At 41.7% G+C, this 18,766-nt stretch overlaps 1 protein-coding gene across 2 annotated transcripts; it reads right to left on the reverse strand.

Annotated features, from left to right (window-relative positions):
• Positions 1-4: 4 nt before the first annotated feature.
• RPE (ribulose-5-phosphate-3-epimerase) lies at positions 5-17,898 on the reverse strand. Of its 2 annotated transcripts, none has more exons than XM_039249980.1 (6): positions 17,679-17,898; positions 11,142-11,221; positions 5,992-6,131; positions 5,244-5,378; positions 4,469-4,555; positions 5-2,032 (listed from the first exon to the last, which is right to left on the reverse strand). In XM_039249980.1, the coding sequence occupies exons 1-6, from the start codon at positions 17,798-17,800 to the stop codon at positions 1,910-1,912; spliced, it is 687 nt and encodes a 228-aa protein (XP_039105911.1). In that variant the 5' UTR covers positions 17,801-17,898; the 3' UTR covers positions 5-1,909. The 2 variants fall into 2 exon arrangements, with proteins under 2 accessions (XP_039105911.1, XP_039105912.1); XM_039249981.1 differs by lacking the exon at positions 17,679-17,898 and adding an exon at positions 16,997-17,015.
• Between the last annotated feature and the right edge of the window lie 868 nt (positions 17,899-18,766).

Consider the following 18,766-nt stretch of genomic DNA (forward strand, 5'->3'; position numbering starts at 1 on the left):
GACATATTTTTGCTTGTAGTTTTACTGTACATTTATTTTTAAAAAACAAAAGCCAGATAAACCCAAACTTATTTGTCTAGGCAAATAAGCTCAAATCTTTCTGTCATGTCTGACATTATAATCTTCTATGTAAGTTTTTTAATTAAAGTTATTTCTATATGCCTCGTGTTCTGACTTGATTAAACAGCACCTGTTCGCGGCACAAACCTTTCCTTTCCTAAGTCAAAAACAAAAGAAATTTTTACATTGTAGTATAGAAAAGAACAAGCAAGCGTTATTCTATGTGGAAATGTTAATGTTCTTATTTTTCAAACTTTTTATTTCTCAAAACTCATAGTAGCCTAAAGTTTAATGATACTGGTCTTGTTCTTTCTTGCCATATAATATATATATACACATATACATATTATATATATATAAAATATAGCAAGAGTATTTGCAAGTGGCTGATATATATTCGTTGTCAAAGTATAACTTGGGACACAACTTTAAATATTTATGGATTAACTCTGTACCTTATCATCTTCTGGCCTACCTGGTCTTTGTTGGATAATATATATCCTTGGGGTCAAAATCCATAATGTCCAGAATATCCTCAGCCATCTGGTTCTGCTACCGAGTAAAATTAGACTGGAAATAAGACAATGGTAAATAAATGAGGCTTCCTGTGCCTAATCTACCTCCCAAGGGCTCCATTTGTAAAAAGAGTACAAACCAGAAATCCTCTGCCCTACTGGATTCTTTCCATGGTACCAGCCTGTTGCTGAGCTTTTCTCTCTTCATTTTTTAAAGGGGGACAAAAATACCTGTCCCACAACTCAGAATGGTTTATGATTTTAATGAGATTATATCAAAGTACTTTATAGGCTATAAAACAAAAACTTCCTATGATGACATCTACTTTGCATTGAGCAGCCTCCATTCTGCTATCCTAGAATTCTGGGACCAGTAGTGGAAGCTTTACATAGAGCCCCTTATCTCTTTTAGTGCTCAACACAACCCTGCATGGTAACTGGAATTACATTCCATGTATAAATCGGTTAACAGATACTCAAAGAGGCTGGTTAATCTGATCTAAGTCAAACATCTGGAAAGGAGAAGAGTCCAGATTCAACTCAGTATCACTTCCAAACAGATGCTTTCCTTTCCTTGCTGCTCAGACCTAGCACGTTATTTCATTTCCTTACGAACGGGGTAGGATGAAGAAAAGGGACAGGTGGGGAATTACTGTGTAACCTGCCCTCCAGCAAAGCTAACAAGGAAAACACCCCAAAAAACCTATACTTGTACTTCAGAACAGACCACCTGAAATCCCTGGGCTTCATCCACTGTTTCTGTCATTTTTATGTATCAAATATAAGGTGCAAAGTAAAAAATAAATGTTTAAGAAGCAGGAATACAGTATGCCACCCTAGCCAGATTCAAACTTCAATTTTTCATTAGCTCCATTCCACTCACATTATCTCATGCACACAAATCAAAAGTGACATGAAACAGGAAAAACATAAGGACTTCCTTTGCTTTGGAAAACAACCAAGAAACAAGAGAAGGTTTAAAACGCAGAAAAAAAATTTTTTTCATAGTAGCTAGTATGCCTTCATTAGGCATTAAGACACATTTCTGTTTATAACCATATTAATACAGCCATATTTTTACTCTTATAAAAATCAAGTCTCCCAGTAAAAACGGTATTTTGCCACACTAATCTTTAAATTCCATCACTAAAAATGTAGTCATACACACCAATTTCTAACCTCTTGGAACATTCTGCAGAATAGATTTTAGTCACTGGAATGAACAGCTGCTCAGAGAAACAGCCCTGCTTTGATTGTGGTATGATTTGGTAGTCAATATTCTTGTTTTCCAGTAGAAAGATTTCATGAGCATAAACAATGGACTCCTCATGGTTTCATCGATCAAGGGAACGTTTCTGAGCAGCTTCTGAGCAAACATTTCTTAACAGGTTGATCACAGATCTGGGGTCATCACTCCTCATAATGGCACTGCCAGACACAATCATGTTAGCTCCTGCCTGGAAAAAGTAAACACTTAGGTTATCCTTCAAAGGAACAAACAGAGGAGCTTAAAACATTTCCAGACCAGAGTTTCTATCCTTGTAATTGTCAGCGCATTAAATGTATGAAAGCTACCTTGAGATGAACAGACCTTAAGCAATCTAGTTCAATGAACAAGTAAAATGCTTAACAAATGAAAACATAAAATTGTTTTCAATGTATTTAAGAAATCACTGACTTTTTAATAACCACCTTTAAATAAGCAACACTGAATCTTCACTAGTATTCAGAAAAAGGTATAAAAACCTTTAATTCACAACTCTACTAAGGTTTTTCCAAAATATGCCAATGCCCCCAAGGCTTCTAAAAAGCCAAATTATCTTTTAATCTTTTTTTTTATTTTTTTTTAATTTTTATTTATTTCTAGGAGAGAGAGAGAGAGAGAGAGAGACAGCGTGAGCGGGGGAGGATCAGAGAGAGAGGGAGACACAGACTCCAAAATAGGCTCCAGGCTCTGAGCTGGCAGTCAGCACAGAGCCCGACGCGGGGCTCGAACCCACGAACCGCGAGATCATGACCTAAGCGAAAGTCGGACGCTCAACCGACTAAGCCACCCAGGCGCCCCTATCTTTTAATCTTTGGACTTTGTAGTTGACCCTTGAACAGTGCAGGGGTTAGGGGTACCAACCCCACGTGCAGTCAAAAGTCTGCAAGTAACTTTGTGACTACCTCAAAATTTACTAATACCCTTCTATTGATTGGAAGCCTTACCAATAACATAAACAGTTTGTTCACACATATTTTTAGTATATGTATTACATACTGTATTCTTACAATAAAGTTAGAGGAGAGTGTTAAGAAAAGCATAAGGAATTGGGGCGCCTGGGTGGCTCAGTTGTGTAAGCGCCAACATTAGCTCAGGTCACGTTAGCTCACGGTTTGTGAGTTCAAGCCCCGCACTGGGCTCTGTGCTGACAGCTCAGAGCCTGGAGACTGCTTCAGATTCTGTGTCTCTCCTCCATTTGCACCTCCCCTACTCGCACTCTGTCTCTCTCAAAAATAAACAAACATTAAAAAAAAATTTTTTTAAGGAAAATACAATTACATGACTGTAAAAAAAAAAAAAAGTCCACATAAAAATGGACCCATGCAGTTTAAACCCACACTGTACAAGGGTTAACTGTGAAGGAAGTGATAGACCATTATCCCTAAAATGTGACACTATAAAATATGGCAACATTAAATACTTTCTCATTTTGATGTCAGAAAGAATGAAACACTTTTTCATGTATTACTTCACTGCATTCCAGAAAGGCTTTGAAGGTCTTAACAAAGATATTCGATGTACTTTTAAGTATGGAAGCAAAGAAATCAAAGAGAAAAAGCAAGTAAGGAAGTCCAGATTTAGCTCTGCGCTCCCAGGATTTGACTTGAGGAGGGAAACCCAATCTGTCACGTGATCCACTTCCAGAACAAAGTGGCAGGAGGCTACTGGAAGAGGCACCAGAGGGGAGAAAAATTCCTCCCAGGAGACACTGTCACTCTGAGATACAGCGCACCACATCCCCAACAACACTCCTTACAAAAATGAAAAAAAAAAAAAAATTAGTTTTGTAGGGTTACAGCCTAATGTGTGTTTTAATGTAAGCAGGAAAAAAGCCCTCTGGAGGCAAAGCACAGTTCAGTAACAAGAAACCCACACGTAGTCCAAGGACGTACGTACACTAATCGTCTGGTCGGCTCCTCCTCCCTACGTGTCTCACGGCCGTGGCTTTTGACAAGTATCACGCAGAAAAGTGTGGCATTTATACAAAAAACGTAAAGTGCGGGTTAGGCCATGCTGCTTAAGAAAAGCAGGCATGTAATCTTCAGTGACCTGCAATGTTACACGAAGGGCTGGCACCCTCTTAGGAAGCTCGGGACTGCGTGACCTCAGCTCGGCTAGCTGTGCAGGAAGACGCCTCCCCCTTACGTGGAAGACCACAGCCCTCCAGACCAAAATCTTCATCAGAAATGGCTCCCGTCAGTTCTTGCAACGGACAAACTAGTAACTAATTCACCTAAGCTATGCAAAATCACAATCTTTTCACTTTATAAGCAGGTGGATTTTCTTTCCCTATTTTGGAAAAATGTCTCACTCCAAGGCCCAGAACTGGATGATCTCCCAAAAGCTGGCATCAGCATATTCTTTTTTTAAAAAATAACTTCCTTCAGCATTACTGATACAACCGGGACTGACTTTTTAATGACTATGTGATTTGAGAATATTCACTTATTGCTCTTTATTTTCATAGTTCTACATTTGAACAAGCAAAATACTTTTACCAGAAAGAAAGGCAACTTAGGCAATATAGGAGAAATCTCTTTGGCGCACAAGACAGTGTCTTAGACATTACATTTGATAGGAAACTGGCCTGTGACCACTTCGGCCGTGACCTTAAGAGCAGTCTCACCTCTGCACATTTATGGATAGTCTCAGGACCTACTCCACCATCGACCTCTATGTCCAAGGACGGGAACTGGGTCCTCAACCAATGAACCTAGACAAACACAAAGAAATAAGTGATTCCCAAGGTGGATATGCGAGGGGAAAAACAACCAAATAAATAAAAAATCAAATAGCCAAATACTAGCCACTAAAACAGGACTCCGACTGTCTCACAATAACTTTTTATTCTTAAGTAGTTTCTGTATCCAATATGGAGCTCGAACTCACGACTCCAAGACCACAGGCTGCATGCTCTTCCAACTAAGCCAGCCAGGTGCTCATCACACAGTAAATTTCTATTAATACAAATTATGATCAGGGATACGTTCCTTTTTAATATACTGAAACAAGTTGTATAAAACAAGCTTTATAAAAGCAAGGCCTCATCTGTTGGGGGGGATGGCATCCAATCTGTCATGGCTTTGCAGAGAATATACTTCATGCAAACAAGACAAAGACAAAACCTTCAATATTCAATGAAAAGAAATCTCCCAAGAGATCTCAAGGCTACAGGGATAAGGGCTTTGACAGAAAACTTTAAGGTTAAGATGCAGTATTTTCCTGATTTCCATACTAGAGCTCACAGGGCATCAACTGCACCATCCTGTAGCGCTCTGCAGCCACCCTGACCGTCTCTCCTTCAGGAAAGGCCGTGGCCAAATCCACAAATGGCTCAATGTATGCTTGCTGGAGGAGCAAACACTGTAAAAGCCTCACCCCAAAATCAAATAGCTCTTTACCTTTGGCATCATATCTTCCATGAATTTCTGCCCTCCAAACCCAGGTTCCACTGTCATAACCAAGGCCATATCTATCTGATTCGCCCATGGTGCCAAATACTCAACTGTAGTTCCTGGTTTGATGGCAAGGCCCACCTATAACAGAGACAAATTTGCTACATCACATTAACAATTATTTCCATATAATGTTAATACGGCATATCAGACCCAGTAGAAATATCTGTTCTTTAAAAAAAAATTTTTTAATGTTATTTATTTTTGAGAGACAGAGCACGAGTGGGGAAGGAGGGAGGGAGGGAGAATCCAAAGCAGGCTCCAGGCTCTGAGCTGTCAGCAGCAAAGCCCGACATGAGGCCTGAACCCACAAACTGTGAGAATATGACCCAAGGCGAAGTCGGACGCTCAACGGACTGAGCCACCCAGGTGCCCCTAGAAATACCTATTCTTAAAGAGTAGAATGTACACAGAAATGGAATGCATAAATTATTCAAACTATTTTTTTTAAAAGAGTCAACAAGGCTACCCAAACGTAAATGTTTCTAAAAGGCAGTACTTTTCAGAAAACATTTGGGGAATATAAAAATCCTAACAGACAATTTCTACTTCAACTCTGGTTCCTCAGCTAAAGAACAGCTGCCTAAGTCTGGTCTTTCCTGCCTACCCCTTCCTGTCTTCTAACAAAATGTCCACACTGAGAGTGAAGAGTATTAAAACGGTAAAAATATCATGGCCACTGCTGGCCCCTCACCTTCATCCCATTCTCCCGAATGTCTTTAATCAAAGCCCCGGGGTTCTCAGTAGCCTCAAGATGAAAGGTATACTGATTGGCTCCTGCTACAGCCATCGGTTTTACCCACTGTTCCGGCCTGGACACCATCATGTGCATATCTAGAAAGAAAAGACACGTCTCCTGAATACTACTGAGAGGAAGGTACCGGCCCCATATTGTTGAGGCCAGCCTGCAGTTTGGGCTGTTTTGGATATAAACTACTTGGCATTAAAGTAATTCTTAAATAATTACACTGCTGCATCACTAGCCTCCTTTTAACTTGAAGATAGGGTTTTGGTTAAACTCATTTATCAGAAAACCACATTTTTCCATGAAAGGCAAACAATGTTGTATATGAAAAGGACTAGATTTCAGGAAACTGAGGTTCAGGAAATGCTACTCTAAAGAAACTCCAAAAAGTCTTATTATCTATGCGAACTTCGTTCCTAATTAACAAGAAAGCTAAATAAAGTGATTCTACTGATATCTTATGGAGCACTTATTGCATCAATAAGTATTTTAGGCCCCAGGGACAGAGCACAAAAAAACAGACAAAAATCTCTGCTGTTATGGGGATTACATTCTTGGTGGGGGGTGGGGACAAGCCATAAGGAAACTAAGTAAACACAGTGCACACTGGGTTGGAAGCTTGGCCAGTGTGGCTGGGCAGGAGGATCGCAGGGAGAGCAGGTAAGGTCAGAGGAGCATGGGATGAGGGGACAGAGCACGGAGCTCTGCAGGCCACCGGGTTTTATGAGATGGGATCGGGGGGAGACACTGCGGGATTCTGAGTGCAGAGGTGACAAGATCTGGTAGTCACCCAGGGAAGAAATGCCACTGGCAGCGACTGAAACTGGCAAGAGGCGGGCTGGATTCTGGGTCTGCTCTGCTGCTACAGCGGTTGGGGGGGGGGGGGCGGGGGAGACGGGGGAGCTGCTGCAGGCTCAGACTGCATGAGGGGGACGAGGGGAGGGCGAGGGGGGACGGGTCCAGAGGGAGGATGTGTTACCTGCAAGTCTGAAACACATCCTAACTGTAAAGCTCAAATCACAGAGCTACGTTAGGGGGCGTGGGGGTGGCCTTCTTAAGGTTCCTGACTTAAAACATAAGAGCATTTAATGAGAAAAGGGTGCCTTACAAGGGGCTAAGTCAAGAAATATTGCTGTCAAGAAGGACACAGTAAATACTCCTGTGTCAGACAGATGTGCTAAAGCGAGTGTGGAGTTTGTTTTTTGCTAGAGGAAGCCTATTTCTGACACAGCTGAGCTACATTAAAGAAAAAATTTCTAGAACTAAGACCATAAAATGCAAGAAGGCTTTGAAAAATGTCAGGAAAAGAGAATACTGCTTGACAAAGCCACGATTAAAGTTTACATTTCTAAACTAACAAAAGTCACTAAAACAGAACATAGTTTAATAGGTAGAACATTGTTTTTAAAAGACTCTGTTGTTTCTTATTTCTCTTGTGTTACAAATAAGGAAAAATCAATCTGCTTTAAAACATCTACCCATTCCTTTCGTTAGCAGACCGCTTTCCAGCTCGTCTCCAGCAGCACAAGCCCTCCGGGCAGAGTCCCCAGGGCTCGGGGAGGTCCGAGGTTCTCAAACATTCCATCATCAGCCTTCCTGGACACTCTTAAAAATTACTAAGGATTCCCAAAATGATGTTGATGCGAGCTGTACCTATCACTGTATAAAATGTATTAGAAATCAAGTTAAAAAATTTTTAAGTGGAGTGTCTACTTAATTCATTAAAAAATAATAAGCAACAATAAATCTATCACATTTTAATGTGAGAGTGATGTTATTTTATATTTTGGCAAGTCATTAATGTCCGGCTTAACAGAAGACCTCCATTTTCTCACATGTGCTCTGCATTCAGTCTGTGGCAACGTGTTGTTTTATATGAAGAAAAACGAAAAAAGTACATGGAAAAAGGAGGGGTATATTGATAGCCTTTTCAGACCAGTGTGGATATTCTATTTCTATCCTAAAACTCTAGTAAAAGTAGTACTTTAATAAAGGTTAGCTGCAATGTGGAATCTGTACACTCTACCAAACTCCACGAAAAGTGTGTAAAGCTCAAACTGTTTGAGTTTTGTTACACTAAAAGCCACTGGCCTGTCCTAATACACTTTGAACGGATCTTCGAACTTCTGAATTCCAAAGAGTGACACATTTCATCATTTGCTATCAGAAATTACACATTAATACCACTACCGATTTTATCAGAAAAGCTGTAAATAGGAGAAAGCTAATAAGCTCCGAGAAGCAGACACAAATTCCTCAAAATTCAAATTTTCATTTAGAAGCTCTCATTTTATTAGTGGAAACAACAATTAATGAGGTATCTTCCTTGAAATGACAGGCTAACGTAACTTTAAAGAAAATGTCAGTAAAATACTCAAGCCTGATAAGCATAGTTCATCTATCAGTTTATCATTCAAGTGAAGAGAAGTGTTCATGAGAAAGGCAGCCAGTTCAGCTCACAACTCAGTGGCACAAGTGGGTTTCCTTGAGAAATCCAATATCACCCGGTAGGCTGCAGACGCACTTAATATGTACTCCCTGCTTTGTCCCACAAAATACGAAATACACCCAACAAAGAAGGTTTACTCTAGGTAATAATCTGTACTGATCTTCAAGTCTATTTACTATGAACACATGGTGGTGAAGCAGAATTTAACAACTACTTGGATAGTTCAATGGCATTGCTGTGGTTCGGGCTAAGGCACCAAGAGACAAACTCACCATTGCTTCTGTACGATCCAAACAAATAATGATAAATAACACTGTAATATGAAAATAGTGTTCACCTCATGTTCCATCTGCAAGAGAGTCCTGGAGGTCTTCTGACCACATGTGAAGACCACAGATTTAGATGACAGCAGAGAAAACAAATAAAAAACTCCAAAACCGATCTCTGAACCTGTGGAGGCCTGCTGGGAACAGGACTCCTGAGACGACAAATATGTCTGGAAGGCTGTGGTCCAAAGCCATTTTTGCTGGCTATAAACGGGGTCTCAGGAACCAGAGGGAGCACACAGCTCTTCTTAAAATTGAAGGGGTTTATGCCCGAGATGAAACTGAGTTCTTTCTAGGCAAGAGATGTGCTTATGTGTACAAAGCAAAGAACAACACAGTGAATCCTGGTGGCAAACCGAATAAACCCAGAGTAATCTGGGGAAAAGTAGCTCCTGCTCATGGAGACGGTGGCATGGTTCGTGCAAAATTCCGAAGCAAACTTCCTGCTAAAGCCATTGGCCACAGAATCCGTGTGATGCTGTGCCCCTCAAGGACTTAACCTAACTGAAAAGTAAATAAATAAAGGTGTAGATTTGTTCTCTTGTAAAAACAAAACACAAAACAAAACAAAAAACCCTCCAAAAACCAAAGCACAAAAATAACAGCTTTTCCCTATCACTTGATTGCTTACTGGTTACTTTTTCTACTCAATACTGAGACTGAACAGTTCAGAACTTTAGCAGTTATACATGCAACTTACTTCTTAGAATATACACATGAATCAATTATCCAACAACCAAGATCCAAGAATTAAACAAACGAAAAAACACATTTTTTAATATAAAGAGCAAAGGTCACAAAACCCAAACATTAACGCGTTTGGAGTCCACTAAGCTTTGCTCCAGACCTATTTCTAGACAGACTGATTAGCAAGTTTATTGGCAAACACACTAAAAACAGAATGACAAAGCAGACTGTGTGTCCCTCGGGTTGATAAGAGAGACCAAATGTGGGAGACACAAACAGCAATGAGAAGTGATGCTAGGAGTCCAAGTAAAAGAAAAAAAGAAAAAAAAAAAAACCCTTCTTTTAAATCCATCCAGACGCAGAGGACTCTGGCCACTGCACGGCGGGGGCAAACATGGCTGCTTATTTCAGTCACCTGATATTCATAAGAACAAATTTATTTTGGAAAATTCATTTTCTAAAATGTAATAAAAAAGTTCAGATCATCAGAGGATTATAATCCATTATTTGAAAATTTCAAAATGGTGGACAAGCTGGTAGAACATGATTTCCCTCATGCCGCATAAATTAAGTGATAAGGCACCTTTTCTTACGTGTAAAGTAGATGGATCCTATAGAGAGGCTCTGCCCAACCGAGGGAACTTTCTACCACGATAGCTATGTTCCAGAAGGGCACTCTGCAACAGTCACCAGACTCATGTGGCTTCTGTGAGCATGCAGTGTAGTTAATGCCACTGAGAAGCTTCATCTTTCATTCTATTTAATCCGAACTCACTTAAATTTAAATAGCTACATATGGCTAGTGACAACCACATGGGACAGCACAACTAGAATCCTTCATAAAACTGGCCCACAACATACCAATAAAAAATATCTAAGTTTTACTAAATTCTAAGCATTACATAACATTATTTATAAAAATTTGTTTAACTTCCTACGTACAAGATTTGTCAGCTTAAGCCATTGCTAACTTAGCTTAAAAGAGCAATAACATGTGGACCGAATTCACGGTCACGAGAATTAACTTCCAGGTCACTGCGTGTTCTTAAAAATCTTAATTCGCATTATCCTACAACACCAGCGCAGAGCATACATAAGCCCCACTTGTACAAACTCCAATTCACATGAAATAATTTGTTTCGCTTCTAGGCCATAAATCAAGTGATTTATAAATTACTTTAACAATTACACTGACCCCCAATCTTGTGTCTATGCTTACCACATTATGAAAGCCACAATAAAACAAAGTGGATTAAATCTCTGCCGTAAAGGAGTTTATAGTTTGACAAAAATAATCTGATTGAAAGAAATTCAAGAAAGAAAATACAGAAGGTGGCATGATAACTGGATAAAGGTTAATTTGGCATGGGGTGCTGAGAAAGCCCCCTCTAAGGAAATGCCAATAATTAAGGGCCAAAAGATAAGGCAGAATCAGCCAAGCGAATGGTTTTCTAGGCAAAGAAATCTGCTAAAGTGCCAAGGCCGTGAAGCAAGAAAGAGTTTGGCTTATTACAAGCAGCGAGTGAAGACCCAGCCTGGGGTGGGAGGGTGGGGGTTCAAGATGAAACTGAAGGTTGAGAAATCAATCATCTACTTGAGCAACACATCCAGCCTCAGACAGCACAACACCCACTTACCAAAGAAAGGGTCCTGGCCTAGCTGCTTTCGGAGGCTTTCTACCACAGGGTGCCCAAAGGTGATGTTGGGAACAAAATGCCTATAAGACAAACAAAATCTTACTCTGAAAATGTTTTCAATTCAGTTTCTGTATTTTTCTCAAAAGTATTCTGATGGGGGTAAATGGGACCATCTGTGTTTGCAGTAGGTTTCCATGTAATAATTACCATCATCAGTATTAAAAAGTACTAAAAATGTCTCAATAATTTCAGTTTTACAAAGTAGTATTTCCCTGATATTTCACCAGTATCGTAACAGTGTCACAAGATTTAACCCCATCATTTGTAGTCCAACAGTCCAAAATGGAAAGAAGATCAAATCAAAACCCCAAAAGTTCTATGACTTGCCCAAGTCACACACTAGTTAGGAAGTTCTGGACTCTGGTCTCTTAAATCCCAGTCTGTCACAGGCTCCCCGTTACGACTTCTAATCCACCTCACTCAATGGGCACTAAATCATAGTTGAACCACTAATTATGGAGGGTTTCCAGCATGCCAGGTGTTGTACCTTACTCATCTTCGCATCGGCCTTAATGACATAGATGCTGTTATATTCCCATCGGAAGAATACAGGAAAAATAACTTAAGTCACCCAGTTAATAATTTATGGAGGCAGGATTCAGAGTAAGTCTTCCTGACATCTGACCCCACCTACTCCACCACCAACCTACTCCAGTTTGTCCTTCTGTTCTATCACTAGCTTATTTCAATATGTAACAACCACCTCCACACCCCCCATGCAAGTATCATCCCAGGTTTCATAAAGAGATATAGGAGTTCCTGCCTACCCTGGTGAAGTTTCTAATCTCATTGGCGAGAAATAGCTAATGACTCAATGGAATCCATGGCCCTACTGCTGTGTGTTGGTGAGAGCCCACTCCCTTTACCTCCAGGTGGCCTGTTGCAGCCGGTTGTCACCAAAGGACTGTGAACTTCAGTGACGTGTGCCACTGCAGGACCCAGGAGGTTAAGCGGTATTCCTTTTTTGCTCTCGCTTTACCCTTCCGTCAACAGAAAAGCCCTCATGGGATGGCACAGTCACAGGATGGAAGACTATGTCCCTGAATTTCTTCACAGAAGGACATTCACGCTGAACTGTTACGTGAATAACTGAACTTGATAATGTTAAGCCACTGAACTCGGGGCTTTACTGGTTAAAAGTAGTAAGTAGATAGTACCCTGTATGAGGAAAGCAAGAAAAGGTAAACAACAAGTGGGCCACAGGAGGCAAGTAGTATGACACTTGAAAAGAAGGGAAGGCCGTGAGATTTAGAGAACAAAGAGAATTTGTAAAGATGGGAAAAGGAATAAAGCAAAGGCAGAAATAGCAAGTTGTGTTCAAAGCCGGGGAGGTGGTGGTGTTCAACTTGGCGAGTGTGAAAACAGGAGGCAGACTGTGTCACATCAGGGTAGCAAATGCCAGGCTCAGTGGTCGCACTCTATCCTGTTGTAAATATGAAGTGACGTTTTAAAGCAAGAAACAAGCTGGCTCAGTTGGTAAAGCATGTCACTCTTGATCTCGAAGTGAGTGTGAGCCCCACAGAAGACATTCCTTAAAAAAAAAAAATCAGAAAGCAAGAAGAAAATAAATAAAGTGCAAATAATAAACTGGGATGGTAGCCTGGGCAAGGAACACTGAGAATGTAAAGGACAACAGATACACGTGATGGGATTTGTGAAGTCTTCAGATGTGGGGAGCCGAAAAGAGAGAATAAACCATGGTTAAGATCTTAAGCTTAGATGACAGATGAACGCTAATAAAAAAATTAAAACTTACACAGGCCAGGCACCGTTCTAAACACGTTCCATGTATTAACTCATTAGCACCTCACAACTCTGTGGGGTAGGTACCCCTATAATCCATATTTTACGGACAAGGAAAAGAGACTCAAGGTCACACGGCCCATAAGTGCCAGAGGCAGGCATTAAACACCAGCAATCTGGCTTCAAAACCCAGGCTCTTACCTATTATGCTCACCTGTCCTTCCAACTGATAACGACAAACACAGAAAGCCTAGGGGAGGACACAGAAGTCAGGATTCAGGACACATATGAGAGGCACCAGGTAAGGTGGACAGGTACAGACATCTGCAAATGCTGCGGTCCCTGAAGGCTGGGTTTCTAGGATCTAGAAAATCATTCCACGATTCACCTAAGAGCAATGACCGCCAGGGGCATGGATAAGATGCTCATTATGTTTGCCAGGAACTCGAAGGTGAGGGTCAGATAAGCAGACAGTGAGGCTTATACTAGATATTATACAGCTCTGGAACAAAAGATCAGAATTTTGTTCACTGTTCTATTAATTTGCTACATGGCCTTAGAGGTACTTTTGTTGCTCAACCTTACGTTGCCTTTATAATGAAAATAGTCATAATAAACACATACATCTTGAGAAAACAGGAGAATAAAACAAATATACTTTTACCTCATTGGGGAACAGAAGCCTATCATATGAAACTGATTCCCCAATGCACGACTAATCGTACTACAGTGCTCCAGGCTCACCACATACACTAGAATAGAAAGAGGCAACAAACCCAAGCATGAAGTCAAGGGGTCCTAAATTTGCCAGACAACTGTAACCTTGGGAGCACTTGTCACAAAAAGACTTGCAGGCTCTACTCCAACCCTATGACACTAAAGGGGACCTGGGAATCTGAATTCTTAACAAATGCCCTGGGAGGTCTTTTTTTTTTTTTTAAGTGTATTTTTATTTTTGAGAGACAGAGAGAGCGAGAGCAGGAGAGGGAAAGAGAGAGAGACAGGGAGACACAGAATCTAAAGCAGGCTCTGAGCTATCAGCCCAGAGCCTGACACGGGACTCAAACTCAAAAACTGAAAGATCATGACCTGAGCCGAAGTCGAATGCTTAACTGACTAAGCCACCCAGGTGCCCCTACAGCCTTTTTAAAAAAATGTTTATTTACTTTGAAAGAGAGAGAGACAGACAGAAAGAGAGTGCACATGTGCAGGGGGAGGGGTAGAGAGGAGGAGAAAGAGAATTCCAAGCAGGTTCCACACTGTCAGAGCAGAGCCTGACAAGGAGCTCAATCCCACAAACTAAGAGATCATGAGCCAAAACCAAGATTCGAATGCTTAACCAACTGAGCCACCCAGGCACACCAATGCCCTGGGAGTCCTTATCAGACCAGCTTGGAAAATCCTACATTATTTCATTCTAACAAAGAGAAGTTTTATCAAGGCTGTTGGCTTCACCACTGTATTATTCTGTCTTGTTCTTTTTCCCATTAGAGGTACTTTCTGCAGTCTGCAAAAAACAAAATATAACAAAAAAGTATCCCTTTCCCCCAGAGACTTACTGAGATTAAGCTCTAATTGTTTACAGCACAGGTATATAATTATTTTATCTCACCTCATCTTCCCTCATCAACCTTAAGCTTTGTTTACAACTGTCACACAATCAATTTATTTCAGACAGATAAAACCTTTACCAGATCTTCCAAGGCAAAGATGGGAAAAGGAGGATTAAGGCTGATGTAAAATGGAGCAAGACTGTAACAAGAAAACATTCCCTGTGAATCAGGAAACACAATCTCATATGTTTCCAGGGCCTGGCGGAAAACACAGAGGAGTAAAATAGGGCAGATGGGGACAGAGGACAAATGAAGAACATCTAGCCTGGTTAATAATGGTGGCTGCCATTCAGCTCCAGCCTGCTGTGGCCTCATGAGGCTGTGGACCCAGTACTTGCAAATCTTTGGATGTTTTTCAAAAGTCACCTATCTAGTACTGATGTGAAATCTCCCCAGTTTTAAAGCCTGGTAACTAATTTAGAAACTGCACATCTGCGCTGTCCCTACACTCAGGACTAATAGCACATTTCTGGCCACTGTTCTGTCATGACAAGTTTATGTGCTTTCCAATGTTCTTTTCCAGAGAACTCATTTGTCCTTTTATCCCCCCAAATATCCAACCATATTAGTGCACCGTCCCCCACAGTGTTCCCCAAACTCCTTCCTGACTTTCAAGATGAAGACATTCAGTTTTAATCAGGAGAGAAAGCAGGGCCCTAGGGGAAAAGGGGAAACAACAGGTGCATCCAAACCAGAATACCGGGGATTTTTTTTAAAGGGACCAGGAAAAAGAAAAGCATGGAGGCAGTACCTGGAGAGAAGGTTAAGTTGAGGCTGGCCACCTTGGAAAGGGGAGTCCACGCCCCCACTTTCATGCACCTGGCCTAGGAAACAATGCAGCTCAGCCAGCTTTGCCCCTTCTGGTGGGACATCAGAAAGAGGCTGAACTCCCTAAACTAGTCTCCTCCTTTGCAAAAGGGGAATCAAATACCTCTGAGCTCAAAAAGTTGTGAAGATTCAAAGAGAAAGGTTTTAAAATGGTGTTTGGAGAATTTAATTTTGTCAAACCAAGATGTTACGTGGCAAAGGAGGAAAGGAGTCCATAAACAGCAAGTACTTGTATCTTAATAAGTTAAGAGTCTGCCTTAGGCTGGGAGGGGACAAAGGGTTTCATTAGAAATCCCTCAATTACGACAGAGCCAATCATTCACTCAACCAATTATAACTAAGCCTGTCACGATGCTTCACTTGCAGAGAATTCGGAGGTGAGCCAAAGAGACCCTACTTTCAGGGAGCTTACAGTACAGCAGGAGAGATGTGAAAATAAATAACAAAAGTAAGTGTATAAATTATTAGTTATTCTTCGTGGCCACAGACTGTCTTAATCCTTCTCTGAAAGCCCAGAACCCACAGAAGACATTTAATTTCCGAGACCACCCAAGCTGCTGCAGGCTTCTCCTCCTGGCCCCGCCGTTTCCTACCTAGGATACCTCGGACAGGTGACTCAACCTCTTTGTGTCCATTTCCCCACTGTCAAATGCTGATGCCAACTACGGCACCAAGCTCATAAGGTTGAGTGAGTTAATTCACAAAGAGCATCAGAATGGAAACAGTCAGGTGCTCAAAAGTATTAGCTACTATCGTTATCATTAATATTGCTGATTTGTGAACTGAAACAATTATTTTCTCCATTTAGTTACTCCAACATGGCACATGACTTATTTAAAACACCAAATTGCTTTCTGTGATAAACAGACAATATATGTATACATGGAGCCTGTTCTACCCTGAGATGGCTGTTTCAGACAACAACATTTGTATCCCAGACATGAAAATGTACCTACCCATCTCGGAAGTACACACTCCATTCAGTTACCTGTGACAGTTTAGAGCTTTCCAAAAATTATGTATATGTACATAACTATGAATATGAATTATGTATATGGTAACACAATAAAAATCCAGTTTTTGTGCTAGCTAATACTTACCAATCTTACACATTTAGTCTAGAATGCTTAGTACTCTAAGGTAAAGATTTCACCATAATCAGCTGGGATACTAATAACCGGAGGAGGATGCAAAAGAGAAACAACAAATTCAACCAGACAGAACAGAGAAAGACAAAACTCTTGTAATAGGAGTGACATTAAAAAGAAAAAGAAGTAACTGATCTTTTACAAATATAACAAATTTGCAAATTTGCATGAGGCCACATAGAAATTTTACCTATTTAAAATAAATTTATTTTTTGACCCCGAACCCAAGATAACGGCTGTTACTACTTTAAGGCCAGTTATCAGTGGGGCTCCAGGAACTCCTTGGCAAACCCAAGAAAACACAATTTGCAACTCTGTCACAATGTTGTGTAATCCTGAGAGTCCTATTGTCTTCTCAAGGTTCGTTTCCGCATTGTAACGCCAACTTAAAGAAACTAGCATCATACTGACTCTGAACAATATCGATTACGTGCTATAACTACAGTGCTTAAAAATTACTTACAAAAAACTGACCTCCCTGAAGAGCAGGGTGCCTGAAGAGAAAATAAACAGGAAAATCAAAATTCGAACAATGACACAACACCTAATAATTACAGAGAATTTACTATAGGCCAGGCACTGTATGCTTTACGTGTTCGCTCATTTCAACTTCCAAAGTTGCCTAGGTTCTATTGTTACTCCCATTTTTCACAGAATGAAACTGAAGCTCAATGAGGTTAAGTGGCTTGTCCCAGGTGATCCATCAAATGGCAGAACTCGGGCAATCTCACTACAGGTGCCAAGCTCTTAACCGTTACACAAGTCTGTATCCCCAGCCTTGCCACTAACTAGCTATATGAGCTTGGGCAAGTCATGCCTATCCCCTTGGGCCTCAGTTTCTCTAACTGAAAATGAGAGACGCGTCCAAGAGATTTAAAATTGCGTCCGGGTCCTAATGCTTGGGCCACACGTTACGTGGGGGGAGGGGAGGAAGAGGGTTTGGGGACGCGGTCGCAGCCCAGGCTGCCGCCTCAGGTTCGCTCCAGGCAGGGCCTCCAGGACTCCCATCCCAGTCCCCTTTTCAGTACCGCGTTCAGAGTGCGGCGCTCCGCGGTACTGGGAAGCCGTGCACCCAACAGGCACTCAATAAAGGTGCGCCGAGCCCGCCCCGCGTGGCAACCCTGACCCGAGCCCTGCGGAGTTACCCGTCCATTACATCCAGGTGCAAATAATCGGCCCCAGAGTCCAGCATCCGGAGGCACTCAGCCCCCAAATTGGCCAAATCGCTGTTAAGGATGGACGGGCCAATCTTGCAGCCAGACGCCATGGTGGTGGTTCCCGAGAGCAAGCTACCCACGAGTCCCCCGGTAAGACGAAAGCGTCGCCCGGATTGGCTGCGCAGTTTTGGCCCCTTCCCGGTAGAGTCTTCCGGACTCCACCGGAAGCAGCTGCCCGCAGGGAGGAAGTCCCTCCTGCCTTCGGGGGCGGGGCTGTCCGCCGAGGGCTTAGGGGCGGGGCCTCTGGCCTACTGGCCCGTTCCTCTTCCCTTTACTCATCCTTCTTGAAATATCAGCCTTTTAGGTCTTCCAGCCCTCGCCGAACTGAAAGAATTTCTAAGTGTTTTTGTTTTACATCCTCTGAGTTCCTTTTCCTCGGCTTTTGCCCCCGCTTCACTTTGTGCCGCTCCATTGTTTTCACCTGTGCTGCTGTCCCCTCCTGTCCAGTTCTTGCGCTTGCCTTAAAAAAAAAACAAACAAACAGAACAAATAAACCTTTCTTCTCATAGCTTTCTCGTTGAACTCTTCTTGAGAGCTGAAGGAGTCAAATTTAGAGTGCAGTCCTCGCGCTTCAAGGCACTAACTGGTAACCCAGCACTTTCTGCCAGTCTCCGCTTTCTCATGTTAGGACCCTACCCAGCATTCAGGGTTGTTGCATCACACGGGTGAATCTAGGTAATGTACTCAGCAGGAGACATCAGGTGCCCGATACAAAATGGTGGCGAGTATTGCTATTACCACTCCCCTTCTTGGCTTCTGGCCCTCATCCTTCTTCCCTTCTCTTCTGTTTTTCCCTTTTATGGAGGTTCGCTGACAAATTGTAATACATGTATTTACTGTTCGGACACAATCTGGAAGAGAGTAGGTGTGTCTGTTCCTCTGCCAAATTCGTCTCAGGTCACTGGGTCCAGAGAAGACGAAATAAAATCCCGTGAGGGAAAAAATAAATAAATAAAAGGATTTAGCAAGAGCATACTTTAGATGGTAAGTAATGGGCACTTTGTAAGTGATACGGA

Source organism: Hyaena hyaena, unplaced genomic scaffold, assembly GCF_003009895.1.
Source record: "Hyaena hyaena isolate Hyena2069 unplaced genomic scaffold, ASM300989v1 scaffold_353, whole genome shotgun sequence".
NCBI classification, from domain to species: Eukaryota; Metazoa; Chordata; class Mammalia; order Carnivora; family Hyaenidae; genus Hyaena; species Hyaena hyaena.